This window comes from Girardinichthys multiradiatus, chromosome 12 (genome assembly GCF_021462225.1).
Source record: "Girardinichthys multiradiatus isolate DD_20200921_A chromosome 12, DD_fGirMul_XY1, whole genome shotgun sequence".
Classification (NCBI taxonomy): Eukaryota; Metazoa; Chordata; class Actinopteri; order Cyprinodontiformes; family Goodeidae; genus Girardinichthys; species Girardinichthys multiradiatus.
In genome coordinates, this window is record NC_061805.1 from 45,343,079 (window position 1) to 45,368,122 (window position 25,044).

The 25,044-nt window shown below is 38.2% G+C and overlaps 2 protein-coding genes and 1 long non-coding RNA gene across 51 annotated transcripts in view; 1 reads left to right on the forward strand and 2 right to left on the reverse strand.

The window, feature by feature from the left end:
- Positions 1 to 111: 111 nt before the first annotated feature.
- Positions 112 to 8,943, reverse strand: LOC124877453. The gene is made up of 3 exons (XR_007040529.1): positions 8,862 to 8,943; positions 7,134 to 7,367; positions 112 to 5,155 (listed from the first exon to the last, which is right to left on the reverse strand). It is a non-coding gene; the product is annotated as an uncharacterized LOC124877453 (long non-coding RNA).
- A 101-nt stretch (positions 8,944 to 9,044) lies between these two features.
- camk2b1 (calcium/calmodulin-dependent protein kinase (CaM kinase) II beta 1) overlaps positions 9,045 to 25,044 on the reverse strand; it is a 111,098-nt gene continuing 95,098 nt past the window's right edge. For 47 of the 49 annotated variants that reach the window (XM_047380623.1, XM_047380621.1, XM_047380659.1 and 44 more), the window contains 2 exons: positions 24,340 to 24,573; positions 17,318 to 22,361 (listed from right to left, as the gene is read on the reverse strand). In XM_047380623.1, coding sequence (XP_047236579.1) covers positions 24,341 to 24,573 — 233 coding nt within the window. In that variant the 3' untranslated portion in view covers positions 17,318 to 22,361; position 24,340. Of the gene's footprint in view, positions 9,325 to 17,317; positions 22,362 to 24,339; positions 24,574 to 25,044 lie in introns of those variants that run through there. The other 2 variants (XR_007040526.1, XR_007040528.1) reach the window with 1 other exon arrangement.
- On the forward strand, positions 13,412 to 15,969 carry LOC124877452 (nuclear factor 7, brain-like). The gene has a single exon (XM_047380665.1). It carries the CDS (start codon positions 13,542 to 13,544, stop codon positions 14,952 to 14,954), a length of 1,413 nt encoding a protein of 470 aa, XP_047236621.1. The 5' UTR covers positions 13,412 to 13,541; the 3' UTR covers positions 14,955 to 15,969.

A 25,044-nucleotide genomic window follows, 5' to 3' on the forward strand; every position in this document is an offset into this window, starting at 1 on the left:
CCAGAGTGTTCTTGTAAGCTAAACCAATGTGATTATTTTTGTTGTATATTTTGCAAATAATCAGCATGCACTCTGTAGTTTGTGGGTTTTACAAACACAAAGACACCAAAGTTTCTATTTAAACTCATTTTATTGATAACACCTTAACACATTTTCTTGAAGTTAGAGAAACACGTGTAGCACGTAAGAGAACGAAGCAATAATCTGAAGAATCGGAGAACTAGAGGATTAATATTATACAGAAGAAAGTCAAACTGACAATAAGAGACAAAGGGAAACTAGAAAGAGCCAACTGCAGAGAAATGATTGAAGAAGGCTGGAAACAAAGGGAGCAGGAAAGAGAGAAAGACTCCCTGGGAAGAGAAACCAGCTCAGTGCTGTCAGAGCAGCTTAGTCTCTGCTGCAGGAAGATGGCAGAAGTTCAGAGTGAACATGGTGGCTCCAGTTTGTCTCTACTGTTGTTGCTGTAATGAATTGGACTCTCTCTCTCTCTGATCCAATTTCTGGATCAAATATTTCTGTCAAATAACAGTCAGTTTGTGCTCATGTGGTGCGACTGCACCTCCTGCTGGAGCACCTCCACCTAGGAGACAACCACTGCACTGACAACACTGAGAACCCATAGAAAAGCATGCAAAAGTATCATCAACACATCATCATCATCAACATCGACTTCATCATAGTCATCCTTAGTGCCACACTCATGAATATAATAATCCTTACCATATGGATAATCTTCATTATATTATCTGGAGACAAAAATAGTTATATGCACTTAAAAAGCTGAGAAAATAGAGAAAGGTCGAGTTCACCAGCATTTAGTAGAAAATGAGAACCCAAATAAAAACACCAAAAAACCAAGAGTCCTTTTGACTGTCATGCACGAAGATGAAAGCTACGCTGCTATTAGCAGTGCTGTAATACTGTGTACTCCCTCATTTTAAATATGTGAGTCTTATCATACTGATTTTCAAGGCTAGAAACACTAAAAAGAACAGAAGAACATCACCTTGGTACTGAACATGCTGCTATTTCTTCTTTTTTTCAGGAGGGTCGGGGTCATGTTCGGACAACGACCTCTTAGTATTAAAACATGTAGAAGTAGACATGAACGTTCTTATTGGATGAGACATGAGTACAATACAAACTAAGTGGTGAGAAAAGGCTTCATCTGACAAAATTCACCATCCTATAAAGAACGTGTTGATGAAGCATATGAAGGACAGTTCACACAAAATACAATCCTGTATAATATGAGTCATAAAGTGTCCCACATAAAACATTAGCTTAAAAAACTCTATGGAGGTCCAAATGTGCCGCAATTCAATAAGGAAAATAAATCATTAAATTATTACCAAATGTGTCTTTTAATTATTAGAACTTCAATATAAATGCATAGATTATTTATTATTTAACTTTAGCATAAACTATTAATTTTATTTACTTTAGTGAAGTACTAAAATAATTATGGATACATTTAATTTTCTGGTTTTGATTTTATTATAATAAAAAAAAAATATTCATTTATTTTTTACATTGTGGAACTTTTGGCACTCCAAAGAACTAACTCACTGCATGTTGGCGTAATTAGGTGCGCTATCCCTTTAAGAACTGGTCTTACATGGAGCAAATTTCTGTTTGAACAACAACAAACAGTACTTTTGCACAATTGCAGGAGTTGTACAACAGGAGAACAAATTAATAAGAAAAAATAATAAAGCACAATAAAAACATTGACTAAAATAAATAAATAAATACTCAAAATAAATAAAAACCTGAGGACTGTTCACCACACCGACTGCTGGGTCTCTTTGAATTTCTTGTTCAGACCAAGCGGTGAGATAAAACGCAAAGGAACCCATTGGTGGACGAAGAACAGCAGAGTTGATCGTGAGACGAACCTTCACTAAAACAAATCATCGGTTTTCAGCGCTGCAAAGTCCATCTGTTCTACCCTGCTGCCTCTGGTACAAGCACTTATGAAAGGCTAATAATGCTGTACACAAACCAAACATAATGAAGTAAAAGCATAAAAAACAAAGCAAAAAATATCTAATTTGACCTGGGTTGAAGGCCCTCTCTTTCCATTTCTCATAAACACCTCCAGAATTTCCTCCCAGGGTTTTAAAGAGCACACAATGAAAGCTTTACATCTACATGCACATACAAATATATTGCACAGCGTATTAAAAGACCGACATGATTGAAGCACCAAGCAAACAGCCGTCATGATTCCTCACAGCTGCGGGTTGGAGTCGTAGTTTTTGAATGTGCGTCATTTGGAAGAAGCAGCAGTGGCACCAGCTTTTTGCTCTATGGCTTCAGAAACGAGAAAGGTCACATATCCCAAAGGATCCGTCATTCAGAGCTCTGACTTCTTTTGTCACTTTCAATTAAAGACAAAGAACCTGCTGCTGTGTTCTAGGCAGCAGTGCAGCTGTAGCAGGGTTAAAAATAAGTCCGTCTTTTTAAGAGAAAGCGCTGAGCTTCAGGCGGGTGTTCATCTGTCTCCAAGCAACAGCAGGAGACACCAACAGAGCATCCCCGTCTGCCCAGAAAATAACAAGCACCAAACAGGTTCAGGATGAGTCACTGAGCTTCAGGTCTGACTAAAAACAGAGGGAGTCTTCAGCAGTGCTTCCTTCTAATCTGACACTTTTCTTATGACGCATGTATACGCTCTTAAAAAAGAACTAAAAACCAGCTCTGTAGACAATGTGTTCTTGTGCATTTTTACAACACTGCTTTAGGTTTTGCAGCTTTATGTGGTTGTAAGACATGAATCAGAGCTCCTGAGCACAAGTTAGAACAAGGTGGGAAAGAAAGTTTTCTTCTTGATAAGTTTATGTGCTTCAGACCTTAGCAAAGACTCTTTCCTGCGCAAACACTGCAGCTAAGAAACAACATCAGGCTCCTCAGATTGTGCTCAGTTACCTGGAGTGAACTGTGAATGCTACCTCTCTACCTTGCACGACCATGCCCACAGACACACGTCATGTACAGTTCTGATCATAAGTTTACTTTCATCTGTTCAGAACTTTATTAATTTATTTGAACAGTTCTTTTTCCAGCCTCACTTATAATAAACAACCAAATTGACTTTTACGAACCCCTAACCCTAACCTCATATACCATATACCTTCTAATGAATGGTGCTGAATGTTTTACAATTTCTTAACTTCTGGTCAGTTATAATAATTGATTCCAGCTAGCAGTTTCTCTTAGCTGGGATTAAAATATTTTTTGATAGAACTGACAAATGATAAGAACAGTAGGAAAGACCAAGGAACTTAGCAAAGATCTAAGAAGGAAAACTTTAGATTTGGGAACACAATTTAGGATTGCCTTTTCTAAATATTTTGATAGTCCCCGATGATCTGTTTAAATAATTGTACCCAATCATTGAATTACTGTATATGGATTTTATACCACTTTGCTAAGACCCAAATGGTCACCATCAGATAAAAGGGAAATATTTAGGACAGCCCAGGAGACACAAAGGCTTCAACCTGCCATGAACTTGAAGCTTCTGGAAGCCTAGTGTCACTGTCCACAGTTTACATCTGATGACCAAGAAAGAAGCCCCTGCTCCAAAATTGACACCTTCAGGCAAAACTGAACTTTGAATAAGGTACATGGCTTCTGTTTTATGGCCAGATGGGAGAAAGATTGAGCTGTTTGGCTACAGTGAAAAGAAGTTTGGAAGAGTCAAGTTAGGGGTTTCAGGCTTAAGAACACTGGATCATCAGTCAAGCATGGTGGTTGGCAGCATCATGCTGTGGGACTGTTTTCCTGTCGGTGATACTGGTACATTGCGTAAAGTATAGGGAATAATGAAAAAGGAAGACTTTTTACCTCAAATCAACAACTGGTTGTTTAAACAGGATAACAATTCAAAAAACACATCTGAACTGGTTTTAGAATAAATGAACCAAAAAAACAAACCAGTTAAAATAAACTATTAAATTCCTGCTAAGACATCAGATCAAACATGGAGCCAGAAGTATGAAAGAAGCTTGCTGATGGGTACCAAAATAATTTGGTAGAGATGCAACTTGCTAAGGAACATTTACCAAATATCAGTGGGGATTTCTCCATAAATTTGAGCCTGTATGTATAATTATGACTCTCTGTCTTGAGATAAAATCCACAGTAAAACCAAACTTGCATTTAAAAATAATTAAAGTTGTGTTTTTGGAACAATAGACAGGAAAGGTAAAAGTTTAAATAAGTTTCAGCCCAACTTAACGACATCCATGCCCATGATGACTGTATGTAAACTTCTGAGCCCAGCTGTAACATCATACTCTACATTCTTCAATGACACCGATCAGAAACACCCCTTCCAAGAAGCAACAACAAAGACCGAACGATAAAAAGTAAAGATACCAAAACCGACAGAAACGTTTGAACCAGGACTTCAAGTGCAGTTTTTAACTCATGCAGAAGAAGCAAATTAGACAAACGGCCAATAATCCTTTTCCACTTAACAGCCACAATAAAAAATAAAAAGCCACTGTTACTATGGGGATAAAACATGCTTCCTTAAAAAGATAAAACAAAAAAATTCCTTCAACTCTAAAAACCACTGGCATCAAGAAATCTGAATTATACAAAGTACATATACAATTGCAAATGTGTAACAATAATAATCATAATCATAATATAGTAATGATAATTATAGATTTTACTTAAAACTTTACATACTGTTTTTCCAGTGAAGTGTTTATGTCACAAAGGTGTAGATTCACAGGAGAACAAGAGGGTTGGTGTCACAAAAATATTGTTGGGGAAGGAGAGACCGCAGAATGGAGGAGTCCCACCCCGAATCAAACACCCAGCTGGAGAGAAGAAGAAGACGAGAAGAAGTCGAAGGCTAGTGGTGTCAAGCTGCTGAGCGATGTGTAGCCGATGTCGGATAGTTGTCAGGAGCTCATGTTGTGGATGCTGACAGAGCCGGGGTCATAGCTGTAAAAGTAGAGATGCATGCTGGGGGATGGAGGCTGGGAGTCCAGTGAAAGAGGGATTTTTTTTTGTTGAGGCGTGATGAGCCATGTCCTCCAAGTCAACACTGGATGTGTTCCTTCATCACTTCATCCTCCTCTTCTCTCTCCAGCAGATCATTCCTGACAGACACAACTACAGCATTCAACCCCTGAAAAGGAGAACAGACCACTATTAAAGTTGCAAATTTAGCCTTTTAAGCTTTTCCCAAATTAAAAACAATGATGTATAAGTTGACAGAGTGAACATAAGAAAGAGTGAACAGGAGAAGCATTATTATGTCTTATTTCCTCACGTTTTAAGACATTTTGGTTGGCTTTTCTTACCATATGACATAGCAATCACTTGGATTCATATTGAAATTATCTTAAGCTGTTCAGTCACAATTTATAGTCAACAAAATTTGCAAATGTTCCTTTTCTTGCTTTTATGAGATTAAAAATGTGTCATGCAAACCCTTTTTAAAGATGAACAAGGACATTACTGCATATCCTACTTTAACTGCTATCTGTCCCTGTCCTGGTGTTTTCGTGTCCTCTTCTCTCTTCCAGTCAGTTGAGATAAAATAGTTGTCCTTCCAGATTTTTGAAGGACTCGTCCTGCTATACTACCACCTTACTGTTTGCCTCTAATCATTAGGGTTTGAATTGTATCAAACTTTTTGCATAGACACAAACTCCACAGAAAAGCAAAATAAACTATTAAAGCACACCCAAGGTGGTAGCCACATTTATTGGCATTGCTTGTTAAAGTTGTGCAAAAACCCTTTAAATAATGTTATTTTTTTTATTGGAGCAGCATAATCCCAATACTTAGAAAAATCAAACCATGTTTTTTTTAAAGAAAATGACACATTTACAGTGTGGCATTATAGTTGGAACCCTGAACAAATAAATGTACCTGAAGCATTTCTTTTTATTTATACTGTACATTTTAAGTTGATCAGAGTTTCTAACGTCTACATCATAATTTTCTGTTTTCAATGGGTATAAATATAATGTGACACAAAAATCCATTTCTATTAGCCACTAGTCTCTAGGCTGGATTAAGACTCATGTTGATCTTGCCACAATGTCCAGTGAGGAGGATGGTAAAGCTGGTAAAAAAAATCTTCCAAAGTTCTGCGTTGGAGGATGGAAGTAAAGTAAAGACCGCATTTCGGATTCACCAAGTCTCCGCAGCAACCATTAGACACTGTCTACATGCCATCCAGGTGATTCCAGGAAAAAACATTTCTGTCGTACCATCACAGAAGTAAATATGTGGCTTTCTGTACTCTGCTGGGACTTTAAGCGGAACAATGTGTGATGATCAGATGAGACTAGCCAATAAAAAAAGTTGTATGGGACTTGAAAAAGTCACACCTTGTGAGCTGGACTACTATCACAATGTACCTTAAAAGATACCCGACTGCAGCAGTCCTGTGCCAGAGCGGTTTGACAGAGATATCAGTGCAATAATGGGCAGAAAGTTTCAGGTGTTTCATACTTTTCATTACAGTTTGATGCTGAAAGCTGAAGGGGATGTAGACAGCAGAAGAAGCAATCATGGATAAAAAATGGACGATAATCAGATTTTACTTGCTGCAGAAGTCACACTGCACGGTTTGGCCCTTGGAACCTTCTTTGACCACATATCATCATAGACTCTCTGAAATCCCAGAAGATAAATGAACATCTGTTTTTTTCTCTGCCAGAAAACTGGTTATAAAATTCACTAGGTGTTTCGGTAAATAATCATACATGGTCAAATCAACACAGAAATGCTTCATTAGACACACAATCAACATTCCTCCATTGTCAGGTGGGCTGAGCTGAAGATAGGAGAGCATGGCAGAGGGCCTACTGTTCTAGACTATCTGGAGAGATTGTAGATAGAAATAATCCTTCGCTCTGAAGACAAAGTGCTGTTTTTTTGACAAAGGGGAGTTACCAGTAGGTCTGCCCAACCATTGTGTCACCAGTGATTTTGTTACAAAAAAGGATTTCTTGTTGAATTTTCTTTCATGTTGAATCTTATCCCCAATGGATCAATGTATTACAGTTAAAAGCTGCATTTTTCAAACGTTATTAAGCTACTGCAATAAAAACACTATCTGCCGCCATGTTTTCCAGTTGGGTGGCTCGTACCTCACTGGAGAGGCGCAGCTGGCGCGCCTGAGCAGTGGAAGTGGATGTTCTGCCACTTGCTGTCTCTGCGATGCCAGACACGCGTTTCCTCTGACTGGCTGGAGCGCGGCTGGCCCTGGTTGTCGACAAACTGAGTCAGCCGGATGTACGCGATGCAGGCGGCGTCCTCGCCAATCAAGTGGACGTGGGGGTTCAGGATGGTGGTGTGGATGGGCTTGTTGTTCTTAGCCAAAACTGATAAAAGAAGACATTGGGGAAAAGGTCAGGAGGACAATCAACAGAAAAAGAGAAGGCAAATAAAAAACCATATGCTATAACTAAATCTAATTTCTTAATTACAACCACACACCTCAATGCACCTCATTTGGATTTTATGTGAAAATGGAAAGTATGCAATAACCGCAAACCTACCAAGACACAGGAAGAAGAAAGCCAGTGAAGTAATTGTTAAAGTTTGCCACATGTCATGTAAGAGACACAGCAAACACAATAAAGAAGGTGCTCTGGTCAAAAGAGGCCATAATTTAACTTTTTGGCCGACTTAAACACTGTGTGTGATTTAAAACTGTACATCACCTTGACAACACCATTCCCACTGTGAAACATGGTGGTGGCAAAATCATGGAGTGGATAGGCTTGTAATCAGCAAGGTCATAAAAACACGTCACAGTTGGTGGGGAGATGGATGAAGCTAAATCAGGGCAATCCTGGAAGAAAAGCTATTAGATGCTAAAAAAGACTTAATTTTCCAGCTGGACAACAACACTAAATATGCAACTACAGCTACAATGGAATGGTTTAGATCAAAGCATATTCATGTGTTGGAATGGCCCAGTCAAAGTCCACATATAAATTCCAGAGAGTTTGTGCCAGGACTTGAAAATCAATGTTTTCAGGGTCTCTCCATCCAATCTGACTGAGCTTGAACTATTCTACAAAGAGAAATTAGCAAAAACACTCTTTCTCTAGATATGCAAAGCTGGTAGAGACATGGCCCACGAAACATTTGACTGTAAATTCAGCGAAAGATGGTTCTATAAAGTATTGGGTTAGAGGAGCTGAATTCAAATGCAAGCCACACATTTCAGATTTTTATTTAGAAACATTTTTAAATTCATGTATCCTTCCGCTGCATTACTTTGTGTTGATTTGTCAAATAAAATCACAGTAAAATCCAGTCAAGTTTGCAGTTGTAATGAAATAGTTCTGCTGATGTAGAATTTTATTTAAAGTTGTGTTATAAATTAAAGCTGTATTATATCCTACTTATGCAAATAAAGATCCTTTACAATTTATTTTTGATGTTAAGAACAAAATTCTACACAAAAAAGTTTAATTTATTTTTTTCTTTAAATTTACTGTAAAGCAAAATGTTTGACTTCATCAACAAAGGAAATCATTTTTAAGCAACAGTCCTTATATTGGCCACAATCAGGCCAAACTGGATCTTATCTAGGTGTCTTAACTGATGCAGGTAATTAATTTTAAAGCATTTTTTAGCCAATACTAATCGACATCATCAGGCATCATGTCATATTTCATCCTAATTACCATAATTCAGATCTGAGAAGTGATGTGCGGAAATCTTTCTTCGTGGGTAAATTATCACTCTTAATGATTCCTATAAAAGCTTCTTCTGATGTGACCAAATAGGCATGGCCATGTCTCTGTCTAAACCCACCATTACGGCTGAGAAGAATCTGGGGGAAACAAATATTTATATCTTACGATTCTCAAAGTAGAATCTGTGGAAATCCATTCCCTCTACCAGGTTTCCCAGCGCCTCCGGTTCAAACGAAGTCAATCCAGGTTCGCAGATCTTACTGAAGAGAGAACAGCAGGATTTGTTTAAGATGTAATATTATGCAACTGAAACAAAACACACCAAAGAGCCCAGACTCACGCGTATGCGTCAAAGTCTCCATTGTTGATGGCCTCAATCAGCTGTTCGGTGATCTTGATGATTTCTTGTTTGCGCGCTGCAGAGGACAGAAGTAAGACCGGTAAATCAAAAGTAACCAATCACATGAGCTCGACTAACGGAGGGAAGTTAGTTCAATAAGTTGAACACAACCAAACAGATGCTCTGGCAAAGGCAGCAATAACTCCACCCAAGGCCGAAGAAATGTCATTACAGACAGTTACTCTGTTTTACAGAATTAATGAGAACACATTCAAATAAGAGCAAAACCTTGCGTACGGAAGAGAATTAGGGCCACTAAAAAAATAAAATAAAATTTTGACTTTAATCTCAGAATTCTGACTTTAATCTCAGAATTCCGACTTTAATTTCAGAATTCTGACTTTTTTCTCAGAATTCTGACTTTAATCTCAGAATTCTGACTTTTTTCTCAGAATTCTGACTTTAATCTCAGAATTCTGACTTTAATCTCAGAATTCTGACTTTTTTCTCAGAATTCTGACTTTAATCTCAGAATTCTGACTTTAATCTCAGAATTCTGACTTTAATCTCAGAATTCTGACTTTAAATTCAGAATTCTGACTTTTTTTTCAAAGTCTTCCCTGCAAATCAGTGTTAAGATCACCCTTATGCCAATAGGAAAATACTGACTTTAAATAGCATAAAAGCTATATATTGTTTTAGGGAGACATACAATGGTGAAAGAAGGAGCTAAAGCATAGCCTTTCAGTAAATGGACCATCCTCTACTTTATTTAAAAATGAAAGGATTGGATTGATTATCATGTCGGTACAATAACACCGATTCATTAATATACAGTCTAATAAAGGGTATTACACATAGAACACACAATGAAACATTGTATATCATTATTTGGAACAGCAATTGGATCATCCATCCATCCATCCATCCATCACATAATTTTTCGTTTCCATTGGTTGTGCGAACAACATCACATCACCCTGTGGTCAAAGTTCAAGGCGGCTGTGCTCCCCAACCAGCAATTTTAGTTTTACTGTTTTATAAGAAACATTAATGAGTGTATTAAGTTTGATTTAGTCAACTGTAGCCCACCATTTCCGCACCTTGGCGATAACTGCACTGACAACAATGAGGGTAGCTCAGAGTATAAAATGTCATTTAAGTCTTGAGCTGGCACATAAAACACAGAGCAGGAAAATTATTTTGTGATTCTGACATTTTAACAGTTTGTATATTTTTCCGACATTGTACCACTAACATAGCCTATATATAGTTATTTGCACAACATTAGTTGGTGCTAGCGAATGGTTTGAGAGGATCTTTAGTCAACCACAATCAGAACAACAATCGGGGATCGGCAGCTGTTTATGCAAGCCATCCATTTTCCTGATTAATATATATAAACATGTATTTCACCTTCAATTTCATTCAAGTTTCTCTCCTCTGCTGTACGAAAAGTTACTCAATTGAACGCATCAAATACATTTCTCATGTTGGCAGGTGGTTAGCGTCTATAATTCAACTACTGGTTAATTTCCTTGGAAAACATTCAACACAAAGAACAATAAAATAAAACACAACCAACACTTTTGGGATAATTCCAGCAATCAGCAGCTAATAACCCTATATTCAATGCGTGTGATGTAACATTGTGGAACACGTTTATTCCTCCTAACGATGTAAGCTAACAAACATGCTAACAGCTGGTTCCATTTTGGACACTAAACCAACTCTGTTGTTTTTACTCACCTTCTGCTCTTCCAATAATGAAATGGCATCTTCAGGAAGCCCTCTGCCATGTAAAAAGTCACTTAAATCTGACATGTTCCCCAAGATTGCTGGACGTTCCCCTGCACGACTCACATCTCAGGCAATGAAGATGGTTGCACCCAGATGCTTCCAGGTGCTCACCTGCATTAAACTCAGAATTCTGAGATTAAAGTCAGAATTCTGAGATTAAAGTCAGAACTCTGAGATTAAAGTCAGAATTCTGAGATTAAAGTCAGAACTCTGAGATTAAAGTCAGAATTCTGAGATTAAAGTCAGAATTCTGAGATTAAAGTCAGAACTCTGAGATTAAAGTCAGAACTCTAAAATTAAAGTCAGAATTCTGAAATTAAAGTCAGAATTCTGAGATTAAAGTCAGAACTCTGAGATTAAAGTCAGAACTCTGAGAAAAAATTCAGAATTTTATTTTATTTTTTTTAGTGGCTAATACTCTTCCGTAGGTTTGTGAGTACAAAAAAGGAAATTGACTTAGGTTTCCATCGCTCACGTCGTATATCAAGCATTAATCCAACACAACAACAACTACATGTCAAAAAACCTTGAGATTTATTTTTCTTTAAATATATTAATATAAATACACACACACACATATATATATATATATATATATATATATATATATGACTATATATATATAGTCAGTCAGTCAGTCAGTCATTTTCTACCGCCTATTCCATAATGGGTCGCGGGGGAGCTGGTGCCTATCTCCAGCAGTCTATGGGCAAGAGGCAGGGTACACCCAGGACAGATCGCCAGTCCATCATACACATATATACATACACACAGCAGGTTGTGGGAGTGCAATGTGTTTATTTGTTTCCAGCAGAGTAGCTGACTACGCTGGCTGTATGGTGTTTCTGTTATTCTCTGTTATTCTGTTATTCTATATTCTAGGTTCTTCAAAGTAGCCACCTTTTGCTTTGATTACTGCTCTGCACACTCTTGGCATTCTGTTGATGAACTTCAAGAGGTAGTCACCTGAAATGGTTTTCACTTCACAGGTGTGCCCTGTCAGGTTTAATAAGTGGGATCTCAAGCCTTATAAATGAGGTTGGGACCATCAGTTGTGTTGTACAGGGGATGGATACATTACACAGCTGACAGTCCTACTGAATAGACTGTTAGACTTTGTATTATGGCAAGAAAAAAGCAACTGAGTAAACTTACTTTAAGAAATGAAGGTCAGTCAGTATGAACAATTGGGAAAACTTTGAAAGTGTCCCCAAGTGCAGTCGCAAAAACCATCAAGCGCTACAAAGAAACTGGCTCACATGAGGACCACCCCAGGAAAGGAAGACCAAGAGTCACTTCTGCTGAGGATGATAAGTTCATCCAAGTCACCAGCCTCAGAAATCGCAGGTTAACAGCAGCTCAGATTAGAGAACAGGTCAATGCCACACAGAGTTCTAGCAGCAGACACGTCTCTAGAACAACTGTTAAGAGGAGACTGTGTGAATCAGGCCTTCATGGTAAAATAGCTGCTAGGAAACCACTGCTGAGGACAGGCAACAAGCAGAAGAGACTTGTTTGAGCTAAAGAACACAAGGAATGGACATAAGACCAGTGGAAATCTGTGCTTTGATCTGATGAGTCCAAGTTTGAGATCTTTGGTTCAAACCGTGTCTTTGTGCGACGCAGAAGAGGTGAACGGATGGACTCTACATGCCTGGTTCCCACCCTGAAGCATGGAGGAAGAGGTGTGAGGGTGTGGGGGTGCTTTGCTGGTGACACTGTTGGGGTTTTATTCAAAATTGAAGGCATACTGAACCAGCAAGGCTACCACAGCATCTTGCAGCGGCATGCTATTCCATCCGGTTTGCGTTTAGTTGGACCATCATTTATATTTCAACAGGACAATGACCCCAAACACACCTCCATGTTGTGTAAGGGCTATTTGACCAAGAAGGAGATTGATGGGGTGCTGCGCCAGATGACCCGGCCTCCACAGTCACCGGACCTGAACCCAATCGAGATGGTTTGGGGTGAGCTGAACCGCAGAGTGAAGGCAAAAGGGCCAACAAGTGCTAAGCATCTCTGGGTACTCCTTCATGACTGTTGGAAAACCATTTCAGGTGACTACCTCTTGAAGATCATCAACAGAATGCAGAGAGTGTGTGGAGCAGTAATCAAAGCAAAAGGTGGCTACTTTGAAGAACCTAGAATATAAGACATATTTCAGTTGTTTCACACTTTTTTGTTCAGTATATAATTCCACATGTGTTAATTCATAGTTTTGATTCCTTCAGTGTGAAGCTACAATATTCATAGTCATGAAAATAAAGAAAACTCTTTGAATGAGAAGATGTGTCCAAACGTTTGGTGTGTACTGTGTGTGTATATATATATATATATATATATATACAGTTTATCTAAATTAAGATTATTTCGATTCAAAATCGACTATCACCGTAAATAGTGTAAAAACATTGCGAACTCATCACGGCAAACCGCTGTTTAATTCTCAAATTAAAGACAACAATAGTTTGACGGTTTTAAATATGCTTGAAATGGCGCTGTCGCGGAAGAGAAGAAGTCTGAACATGCGGATCTGAAACCTCGGGGGCGGTCTGCAAACAAATGCTTCTTCTCAGAAACGAAACTGAACGGATTATTTTACGGATCAAGAAGACTACGTTAAAAGAAAGTCTCTCGTCTGTACAGAGGAACACAGAAGCAGGACTGCATCTCAACATACTGCAATCTATTAATCTATTCAAATGGCGGAGAAAATCGCTCTTGTTGAAAGTTATCTGAGCTGCCATGTGTGTTCAGAGACTTTCAGAGATCCTGTGTCTCTGAGCTGCAACCACAGCTTCTGTTCAAGCTGCCTGCAGAAATTCTGGGAACAAACTGAAAACAAGAACTGTCCCATCTGTAAGAGATCTTCTAAGGATGATCCATCCATCAACTTCTCTCTCAAAGAACTTGCTGATTCATTTGCTGAGAAGCAGAATGAAGTTTCAACTGAGATGGAAAAAGAGGATAAGAAACAGAAGGAAGTGGTGTGTGAGAAACACTCAGAGGTTCCTTATTGGTTCTGTGAAGACGAGCAGAGAGCTGTGTGTCCTGTCTGTGAGTTTTCTATCCACCAGAATCACAAAGTGGTTCCTATAGAACAAGCAGTCAGTGAGCTGAAGGAGCAGCTGAAATCTGACTTAAAGTCTCTGCAGGACAAGAGGAACAAACACAAACAGGTGGAGGAAACATACAATGATGTGATTCAACACTCCAAGAAGCAGGTGTTGTCCACAGAGAGACAGATCAGAGCAGAGTTCAACAAGCTCCACCAGTTCCTGAAAGAGGAAGAGGAGTCCAGACTGGCAGCTCTGAGGGAGGAAGAGGAGCAGAAGGGGAAGACTATCATCAGAGAGATGAAGAGGATTCAGGAGCAGATCTCCTCTCTGTCAGACAGTATCTTTGCTGTTGAAGAAGACCTGCAGAAAGACAACGTGTCGTTCCTCAGCAGTTATAAAGCCACTCAGAGCAGAACCAGAGCCCAGAACTCACTGTCAGATCCACAGCTGGTCTCAGGAGCTCTGATAGATGTGGCCAAACACCTGGGCAACCTGTCCTTCAGAGTCTGGGAGAAGATGAAGGAGAAGGTCCACTTCAGTCCTATCATTCTGGACCCAAACACTGCGAGTGGATGGCTCCATCTGTCTGATGATCTGACCAGTGTGAGACACAGAGACACGTGGCAGCAGCTTCCTGATAATCCAGAGAGAAACAAGTATATTGAAGTGTTTGGTTCCAAGGGTTTCATCTCAGGGAAACACAGCTGGGACGTGAACGTGGGCGACCATTCTGACTGGTATTTGGGTTTGGTTAAAGAGTCAGTAGACCGAAATGGAGAAAGAGATGTGTCACCACACTTTGGGATCTGGTGTTTGTGTTATGAAGATGGAGAATACACCGATGGTGATAATAGGTCCATCTCAGCGAAGAAGAGTCTCCAGAAGATCCAGGTCCAGCTGGACTACAACAAGGGGGAGGTGTCCTTTTATAACGCTGAAGACATGACTCACATCTACACTTACAGAGACACTTTCACTGAGAAACTCTTCCCATATTTCAGTGTTGGAGAAGCTGCTGAAGACAACATGACAGAGATCAAAATATGTGAATCTTAATGTGGGTGAGCTTGAAATGACTTGTTTTTTATGTCTGATTTTTCTTTTTATGTTATTTTACATCGTGCAGTTTTATTTCAACAGGTATTAAAATAATATTCTAGTTCACTCTGTAAATGAGAAAAAAGCTGAAGTCTGGGTAAAAAAAACAAAACATTATTTTAATTGTTTAACTATTTGATAGAATCAAAGAAATATTCATATTGACGGTATGGATCCTAAAAGCTGCTGAAGCATAAATGTAGTTATGCTTTATTGATAAAAACTGCTCTCATTTCTTTTAATTTGAAGATATATTAACCAAATGTTTTTCAAGATGCATTGATCAAACTTTGGTTAACAATACTTTCTGTTTTCTTTAAGGTCCCACCTTACTTAAAGGGCTTTGAATGGTCAAGAACCACCATACCTCTCAGAACTGTTGTATGTCCTTTAGGTCATGTGACCAAGGCCTGGTGGTTGTGCATCATACGAGGTTAAAATCTAGAGGTGACAGGGCCTTCTCCTCCCCAGACTCTATTAAGGTCTTTAAAAAGCAACTACAAACACCCTTTTACAAATGCTTTTGATTAGCTATTGTCTTTAGTTTTCTCCTGTACAGCACTTTGTTATATATATATATATATATATATATATATATATATATATATATATAGTCCTCAGGTCAGTTTAAGTCCAAACTGAAAATGTATCTCTTCTCCTTGACCTTTAACATTAGCTGAAATAAGATAAGAAAGATGTATTTTATTGATCCCAGATTTCAGAAATTTTATTGAAATGGAGTATACCTTGGTCTGTTACTTTTATTGTTACCTTTATCGCAAATGTTATTAATTTCATTGTATTCCCCATTTCCTTTTATACCTATTTCTATTTGTGATGCAGTAACTATTGTGCAGCTGAGGTTGTTTAAAATGTGCTATATACATTTTTTATATATATATAAATAAGGTTTTAATTACTTACTTTTACTTACCTGCTGAGTCCAGTCTTGGCCAATTCTGATTTTCTTCCTGAGAACCGTAACAGAACATCTTGTTTGGCTTCAGCTAATAAATTTGGAGATTACAGTGTTTTTAAGTTGTTACAGATTTTTTTTTTTTTTTTTTTTTGTCTTTGCTTGTTTTATCCCACTTAAATGTGGAAGATCATCAAAAGATTTTTTGATAAGACAAAGAAAACCTGAGTAAATACAGGTAGTCCTTCAATGATGATTTCACTGAGACAAAAAGCTACCTAAATTAACCTGGCCCTATGTTAAAAGCAATCAGTTCAGAACTTCAGACCTTTGTGCTCTTGGGTTTTGCAGCAGGGCAGTAATCCAAAGTTCAACAGAAAGTCCACCTATAAATGGCTAAAAGAAAAAAGGTTTTAGAGTGCCTCAAAGTCTGGTCTGAAATTTGATTGTGATATTGTGGCATGACCTTAAACATTGTTCATGCTTGAAAACCCTTGAATCAGTCTGAATTAAAAAAAGATTCAGAAAAAAAGAATGGGCCAGAATTCCTCCACACTGACGTAAAAGACATCACTGTTTGACACAGGGCAAGACAGGTTTGAGTATGTTTTTTCTTTAATAAATTAAATCGAATTATTCCAATCCAAGTTATCTTTGTCTGGTATTATTAATTTGTTTGCTGGTCTAAAAAAATATAAGTGCGACAAAGAACAAAAACCTTGGAAATCTCTAATAAGGCAAATACTTTTTCATAGCATTGTACCAGTCCATTTATGCATCAGCAAATGTTTAAAGCGCACCAGAGAACCGGCTGTTCGATAGCGTGTGACAGATTTAACCTGCTGATCATCAATCAAGAGAAAAAGCGGCCAGTTTGAATCACTGGCCAGCTGATTGGTGCAGCCTAAGGATTTCTGTGTGACTTTAGGTTTTGATCATGTTTTACAGTACAGAATGAACTAATAGTTCAGCTGGTATTTAGTTATATTGTTATACTGACTAACATACTGTGTACATTTAGTTGTCTTCGTTAAACTTTTGAAAACAGTTTATATCTTTATATATACAGTATATTCATCTTTTTAGTTATTCACACACCATAAATAATATTCAAAATATCAAATCTAGTTTTTAGAAACATTTACAGTATTTCTTGCTTTGATATATTGTCTGTGCATCTGTATCTGTTTATTGCCTTCTCCTCGGTATGGATGTTAAAAGCTTAGATGCTTATGTGAGTGATTGTAGAAAAAGATTTAATAAACATCAATTCGATTTGGAATGATGTGTTGTCCCAGAGTGTTCTTGTAAGCTAAACCAATGTGATTATTTTTGTTGTATATTTTGCAAATAATCAGCATGCACTCTGTAGTTTGTGGGTTTTACAAACACAAAGACACCAAAGTTTCTATTTAAACTCATTTTATTGATAACACCTTAACACATTTTCTTGAAGTTAGAGAAACACGTGTAGCACGTAAGAGAACGAAGCAATAATCTGAAGAATCGGAGAACTAGAGGATTAATATTATACAGAAGAAAGTCAAACTGACAATAAGAGACAAAGGGAAACTAGAAAGAGCCAACTGCAGAGAAATGATTGAAGAAGGCTGGAAACAAAGGGAGCAGGAAAGAGAGAAAGACTCCCTGGGAAGAGAAACCAGCTCAGTGCTGTCAGAGCAGCTTAGTCTCTGCTGCAGGAAGATGGCAGAAGTTCAGAGTGAACATGGTGGCTCCAGTTTGTCTCTACTGTTGTTGCTGTAATGAATTGGACTCTCTCTCTCTCTGATCCAATTTCTGGATCAAATATTTCTGTCAAATAACAGTCAGTTTGTGCTCATGTGGTGCGACTGCACCTCCTGCTGGAGCACCTCCACCTAGGAGACAACCACTGCACTGACAACACTGAGAACCCATAGAAAAGCATGCAAAAGTATCATCAACACATCATCATCATCAACATCGACTTCATCATAGTCATCCTTAGTGCCACACTCATGAATATAATAATCCTTACCATATGGATAATCTTCATTATATTATCTGGAGACAAAAATAGTTATATGCACTTAAAAAGCTGAGAAAATAGAGAAAGGTCGAGTTCACCAGCATTTAGTAGAAAATGAGAACCCAAATAAAAACACCAAAAAACCAAGAGTCCTTTTGACTGTCATGCACGAAGATGAAAGCTACGCTGCTATTAGCAGTGCTGTAATACTGTGTACTCCCTCATTTTAAATATGTGAGTCTTATCATACTGATTTTCAAGGCTAGAAACACTAAAAAGAACAGAAGAACATCACCTTGGTACTGAACATGCTGCTATTTCTTCTTTTTTTCAGGAGGGTCGGGGTCATGTTCGGACAACGACCTCTTAGTATTAAAACATGTAGAAGTAGACATGAACGTTCTTATTGGATGAGACATGAGTACAATACAAACTAAGTGGTGAGAAAAGGCTTCATCTGACAAAATTCACCATCCTATAAAGAACGTGTTGATGAAGCATATGAAGGACAGTTCACACAAAATACAATCCTGTATAATATGAGTCATAAAGTGTCCCACATAAAACATTAGCTTAAAAAACTCTATGGAGGTCCAAATGTGCCGCAATTCAATAAGGAAAATAAATCATTAAATTATTACCAAATGTGTCTTTTAATTATTAGAACTTCAATATAAATGCATAGATTATTTATTATTTAACTTTAGCATAAACTATTAATTTTATTTACTTTAGTGAAGTACTAAAATAATTATGGATACATTTAATTTTCTGGTTTTGATTTTATTATAATAAAAAAAAAATATTCATTTATTTTTTACATTGTGGAACTTTTGGCACTCCAAAGAACTAACTCACTGCATGTTGGCGTAATTAGGTGCGCTATCCCTTTAAGAACTGGTCTTACATGGAGCAAATTTCTGTTTGAACAACAACAAACAGTACTTTTGCACAATTGCAGGAGTTGTACAACAGGAGAACAAATTAATAAGAAAAAATAATAAAGCACAATAAAAACATTGACTAAAATAAATAAATAAATACTCAAAATAAATAAAAACCTGAGGACTGTTCACCACACCGACTGCTGGGTCTCTTTGAATTTCTTGTTCAGACCAAGCGGTGAGATAAAACGCAAAGGAACCCATTGGTGGACGAAGAACAGCAGAGTTGATCGTGAGACGAACCTTCACTAAAACAAATCATCGGTTTTCAGCGCTGCAAAGTCCATCTGTTCTACCCTGCTGCCTCTGGTACAAGCACTTATGAAAGGCTAATAATGCTGTACACAAACCAAACATAATGAAGTAAAAGCATAAAAAACAAAGCAAAAAATATCTAATTTGACCTGGGTTGAAGGCCCTCTCTTTCCATTTCTCATAAACACCTCCAGAATTTCCTCCCAGGGTTTTAAAGAGCACACAATGAAAGCTTTACATCTACATGCACATACAAATATATTGCACAGCGTATTAAAAGACCGACATGATTGAAGCACCAAGCAAACAGCCGTCATGATTCCTCACAGCTGCGGGTTGGAGTCGTAGTTTTTGAATGTGCGTCATTTGGAAGAAGCAGCAGTGGCACCAGCTTTTTGCTCTATGGCTTCAGAAACGAGAAAGGTCACATATCCCAAAGGATCCGTCATTCAGAGCTCTGACTTCTTTTGTCACTTTCAATTAAAGACAAAGAACCTGCTGCTGTGTTCTAGGCAGCAGTGCAGCTGTAGCAGGGTTAAAAATAAGTCCGTCTTTTTAAGAGAAAGCGCTGAGCTTCAGGCGGGTGTTCATCTGTCTCCAAGCAACAGCAGGAGACACCAACAGAGCATCCCCGTCTGCCCAGAAAATAACAAGCACCAAACAGGTTCAGGATGAGTCACTGAGCTTCAGGTCTGACTAAAAACAGAGGGAGTCTTCAGCAGTGCTTCCTTCTAATCTGACACTTTTCTTATGACGCATGTATACGCTCTTAAAAAAGAACTAAAAACCAGCTCTGTAGACAATGTGTTCTTGTGCATTTTTACAACACTGCTTTAGGTTTTGCAGCTTTATGTGGTTGTAAGACATGAATCAGAGCTCCTGAGCACAAGTTAGAACAAGGTGGGAAAGAAAGTTTTCTTCTTGATAAGTTTATGTGCTTCAGACCTTAGCAAAGACTCTTTCCTGCGCAAACACTGCAGCTAAGAAACAACATCAGGCTCCTCAGATTGTGCTCAGTTACCTGGAGTGAACTGTGAATGCTACCTCTCTACCTTGCACGACCATGCCCACAGACACACGTCATGTACAGTTCTGATCATAAGTTTACTTTCATCTGTTCAGAACTTTATTAATTTATTTGAACAGTTCTTTTTCCAGCCTCACTTATAATAAACAACCAAATTGACTTTTACGAACCCCTAACCCTAACCTCATATACCATATACCTTCTAATGAATGGTGCTGAATGTTTTACAATTTCTTAACTTCTGGTCAGTTATAATAATTGATTCCAGCTAGCAGTTTCTCTTAGCTGGGATTAAAATATTTTTTGATAGAACTGACAAATGATAAGAACAGTAGGAAAGACCAAGGAACTTAGCAAAGATCTAAGAAGGAAAACTTTAGATTTGGGAACACAATTTAGGATTGCCTTTTCTAAATATTTTGATAGTCCCCGATGATCTGTTTAAATAATTGTACCCAATCATTGAATTACTGTATATGGATTTTATACCACTTTGCTAAGACCCAAATGGTCACCATCAGATAAAAGGGAAATATTTAGGACAGCCCAGGAGACACAAAGGCTTCAACCTGCCATGAACTTGAAGCTTCTGGAAGCCTAGTGTCACTGTCCACAGTTTACATCTGATGACCAAGAAAGAAGCCCCTGCTCCAAAATTGACACCTTCAGGCAAAACTGAACTTTGAATAAGGTACATGGCTTCTGTTTTATGGCCAGATGGGAGAAAGATTGAGCTGTTTGGCTACAGTGAAAAGAAGTTTGGAAGAGTCAAGTTAGGGGTTTCAGGCTTAAGAACACTGGATCATCAGTCAAGCATGGTGGTTGGCAGCATCATGCTGTGGGACTGTTTTCCTGTCGGTGATACTGGTACATTGCGTAAAGTATAGGGAATAATGAAAAAGGAAGACTTTTTACCTCAAATCAACAACTGGTTGTTTAAACAGGATAACAATTCAAAAAACACATCTGAACTGGTTTTAGAATAAATGAACCAAAAAAACAAACCAGTTAAAATAAACTATTAAATTCCTGCTAAGACATCAGATCAAACATGGAGCCAGAAGTATGAAAGAAGCTTGCTGATGGGTACCAAAATAATTTGGTAGAGATGCAACTTGCTAAGGAACATTTACCAAATATCAGTGGGGATTTCTCCATAAATTTGAGCCTGTATGTATAATTATGACTCTCTGTCTTGAGATAAAATCCACAGTAAAACCAAACTTGCATTTAAAAATAATTAAAGTTGTGTTTTTGGAACAATAGACAGGAAAGGTAAAAGTTTAAATAAGTTTCAGCCCAACTTAACGACATCCATGCCCATGATGACTGTATGTAAACTTCTGAGCCCAGCTGTAACATCATACTCTACATTCTTCAATGACACCGATCAGAAACACCCCTTCCAAGAAGCAACAACAAAGACCGAACGATAAAAAGTAAAGATACCAAAACCGACAGAAACGTTTGAACCAGGACTTCAAGTGCAGTTTTTAACTCATGCAGAAGAAGCAAATTAGACAAACGGCCAATAATCCTTTTCCACTTAACAGCCACAATAAAAAATAAAAAGCCACTGTTACTATGGGGATAAAACATGCTTCCTTAAAAAGATAAAACAAAAAAATTCCTTCAACTCTAAAAACCACTGGCATCAAGAAATCTGAATTATACAAAGTACATATACAATTGCAAATGTGTAACAATAATAATCATAATCATAATATAGTAATGATAATTATAGATTTTACTTAAAACTTTACATACTGTTTTTCCAGTGAAGTGTTTATGTCACAAAGGTGTAGATTCACAGGAGAACAAGAGGGTTGGTGTCACAAAAATATTGTTGGGGAAGGAGAGACCGCAGAATGGAGGAGTCCCACCCCGAATCAAACACCCAGCTGGAGAGAAGAAGAAGACGAGAAGAAGTCGAAGGCTAGTGGTGTCAAGCTGCTGAGCGATGTGTAGCCGATGTCGGATAGTTGTCAGGAGCTCATGTTGTGGATGCTGACAGAGCCGGGGTCATAGCTGTAAAAGTAGAGATGCATGCTGGGGGATGGAGGCTGGGAGTCCAGTGAAAGAGGGATTTTTTTTTGTTGAGGCGTGATGAGCCATGTCCTCCAAGTCAACACTGGATGTGTTCCTTCATCACTTCATCCTCCTCTTCTCTCTCCAGCAGATCATTCCTGACAGACACAACTACAGCATTCAACCCCTGAAAAGGAGAACAGACCACTATTAAAGTTGCAAATTTAGCCTTTTAAGCTTTTCCCAAATTAAAAACAATGATGTATAAGTTGACAGAGTGAACATAAGAAAGAGTGAACAGGAGAAGCATTATTATGTCTTATTTCCTCACGTTTTAAGACATTTTGGTTGGCTTTTCTTACCATATGACATAGCAATCACTTGGATTCATATTGAAATTATCTTAAGCTGTTCAGTCACAATTTATAGTCAACAAAATTTGCAAATGTTCCTTTTCTTGCTTTTATGAGATTAAAAATGTGTCATGCAAACCCTTTTTAAAGATGAACAAGGACATTACTGCATATCCTACTTTAACTGCTATCTGTCCCTGTCCTGGTGTTTTCGTGTCCTCTTCTCTCTTCCAGTCAGTTGAGATAAAATAGTTGTCCTTCCAGATTTTTGAAGGACTCGTCCTGCTATACTACCACCTTACTGTTTGCCTCTAATCATTAGGGTTTGAATTGTATCAAACTTTTTGCATAGACACAAACTCCACAGAAAAGCAAAATAAACTATTAAAGCACACCCAAGGTGGTAGCCACATTTATTGGCATTGCTTGTTAAAGTTGTGCAAAAACCCTTTAAATAATGTTATTTTTTTTATTGGAGCAGCATAATCCCAATACTTAGAAAAATCAAACCATGTTTTTTTTAAAGAAAATGACACATTTACAGTGTGGCATTATAGTTGGAACCCTGAACAAATAAATGTACCTGAAGCATTTCTTTTTATTTATACTGTACATTTTAAGTTGATCAGAGTTTCTAACGTCTACATCATAATTTTCTGTTTTCAATGGGTATAAATATAATGTGACACAAAAATCCATTTCTATTAGCCACTAGTCTCTAGGCTGGATTAAGACTCATGTTGATCTTGCCACAATGTCCAGTGAGGAGGATGGTAAAGCTGGTAAAAAAAATCTTCCAAAGTTCTGCGTTGGAGGATGGAAGTAAAGTAAAGACCGCATTTCGGATTCACCAAGTCTCCGCAGCAACCATTAGACACTGTCTACATGCCATCCAGGTGATTCCAGGAAAAAACATTTCTGTCGTACCATCACAGAAGTAAATATGTGGCTTTCTGTACTCTGCTGGGACTTTAAGCGGAACAATGTGTGATGATCAGATGAGACTAGCCAATAAAAAAAGTTGTATGGGACTTGAAAAAGTCACACCTTGTGAGCTGGACTACTATCACAATGTACCTTAAAAGATACCCGACTGCAGCAGTCCTGTGCCAGAGCGGTTTGACAGAGATATCAGTGCAATAATGGGCAGAAAGTTTCAGGTGTTTCATACTTTTCATTACAGTTTGATGCTGAAAGCTGAAGGGGATGTAGACAGCAGAAGAAGCAATCATGGATAAAAAATGGACGATAATCAGATTTTACTTGCTGCAGAAGTCACACTGCACGGTTTGGCCCTTGGAACCTTCTTTGACCACATATCATCATAGACTCTCTGAAATCCCAGAAGATAAATGAACATCTGTTTTTTTCTCTGCCAGAAAACTGGTTATAAAATTCACTAGGTGTTTCGGTAAATAATCATACATGGTCAAATCAACACAGAAATGCTTCATTAGACACACAATCAACATTCCTCCATTGTCAGGTGGGCTGAGCTGAAGATAGGAGAGCATGGCAGAGGGCCTACTGTTCTAGACTATCTGGAGAGATTGTAGATAGAAATAATCCTTCGCTCTGAAGACAAAGTGCTGTTTTTTTGACAAAGGGGAGTTACCAGTAGGTCTGCCCAACCATTGTGTCACCAGTGATTTTGTTACAAAAAAGGATTTCTTGTTGAATTTTCTTTCATGTTGAATCTTATCCCCAATGGATCAATGTATTACAGTTAAAAGCTGCATTTTTCAAACGTTATTAAGCTACTGCAATAAAAACACTATCTGCCGCCATGTTTTCCAGTTGGGTGGCTCGTACCTCACTGGAGAGGCGCAGCTGGCGCGCCTGAGCAGTGGAAGTGGATGTTCTGCCACTTGCTGTCTCTGCGATGCCAGACACGCGTTTCCTCTGACTGGCTGGAGCGCGGCTGGCCCTGGTTGTCGACAAACTGAGTCAGCCGGATGTACGCGATGCAGGCGGCGTCCTCGCCAATCAAGTGGACGTGGGGGTTCAGGATGGTGGTGTGGATGGGCTTGTTGTTCTTAGCCAAAACTGATAAAAGAAGACATTGGGGAAAAGGTCAGGAGGACAATCAACAGAAAAAGAGAAGGCAAATAAAAAACCATATGCTATAACTAAATCTAATTTCTTAATTACAACCACACACCTCAATGCACCTCATTTGGATTTTATGTGAAAATGGAAAGTATGCAATAACCGCAAACCTACCAAGACACAGGAAGAAGAAAGCCAGTGAAGTAATTGTTAAAGTTTGCCACATGTCATGTAAGAGACACAGCAAACACAATAAAGAAGGTGCTCTGGTCAAAAGAGGCCATAATTTAACTTTTTGGCCGACTTAAACACTGTGTGTGATTTAAAACTGTACATCACCTTGACAACACCATTCCCACTGTGAAACATGGTGGTGGCAAAATCATGGAGTGGATAGGCTTGTAATCAGCAAGGTCATAAAAACACGTCACAGTTGGTGGGGAGATGGATGAAGCTAAATCAGGGCAA

Bases quoted from the DNA above. Each gene is read 5' to 3' on its own strand.
- LOC124877452 (XM_047380665.1), top strand. From the start codon at position 13,542: ATGGCGGAGAAAATCGCTCTTGTTGAAAGTTATCTGAGCTGCCATGTG.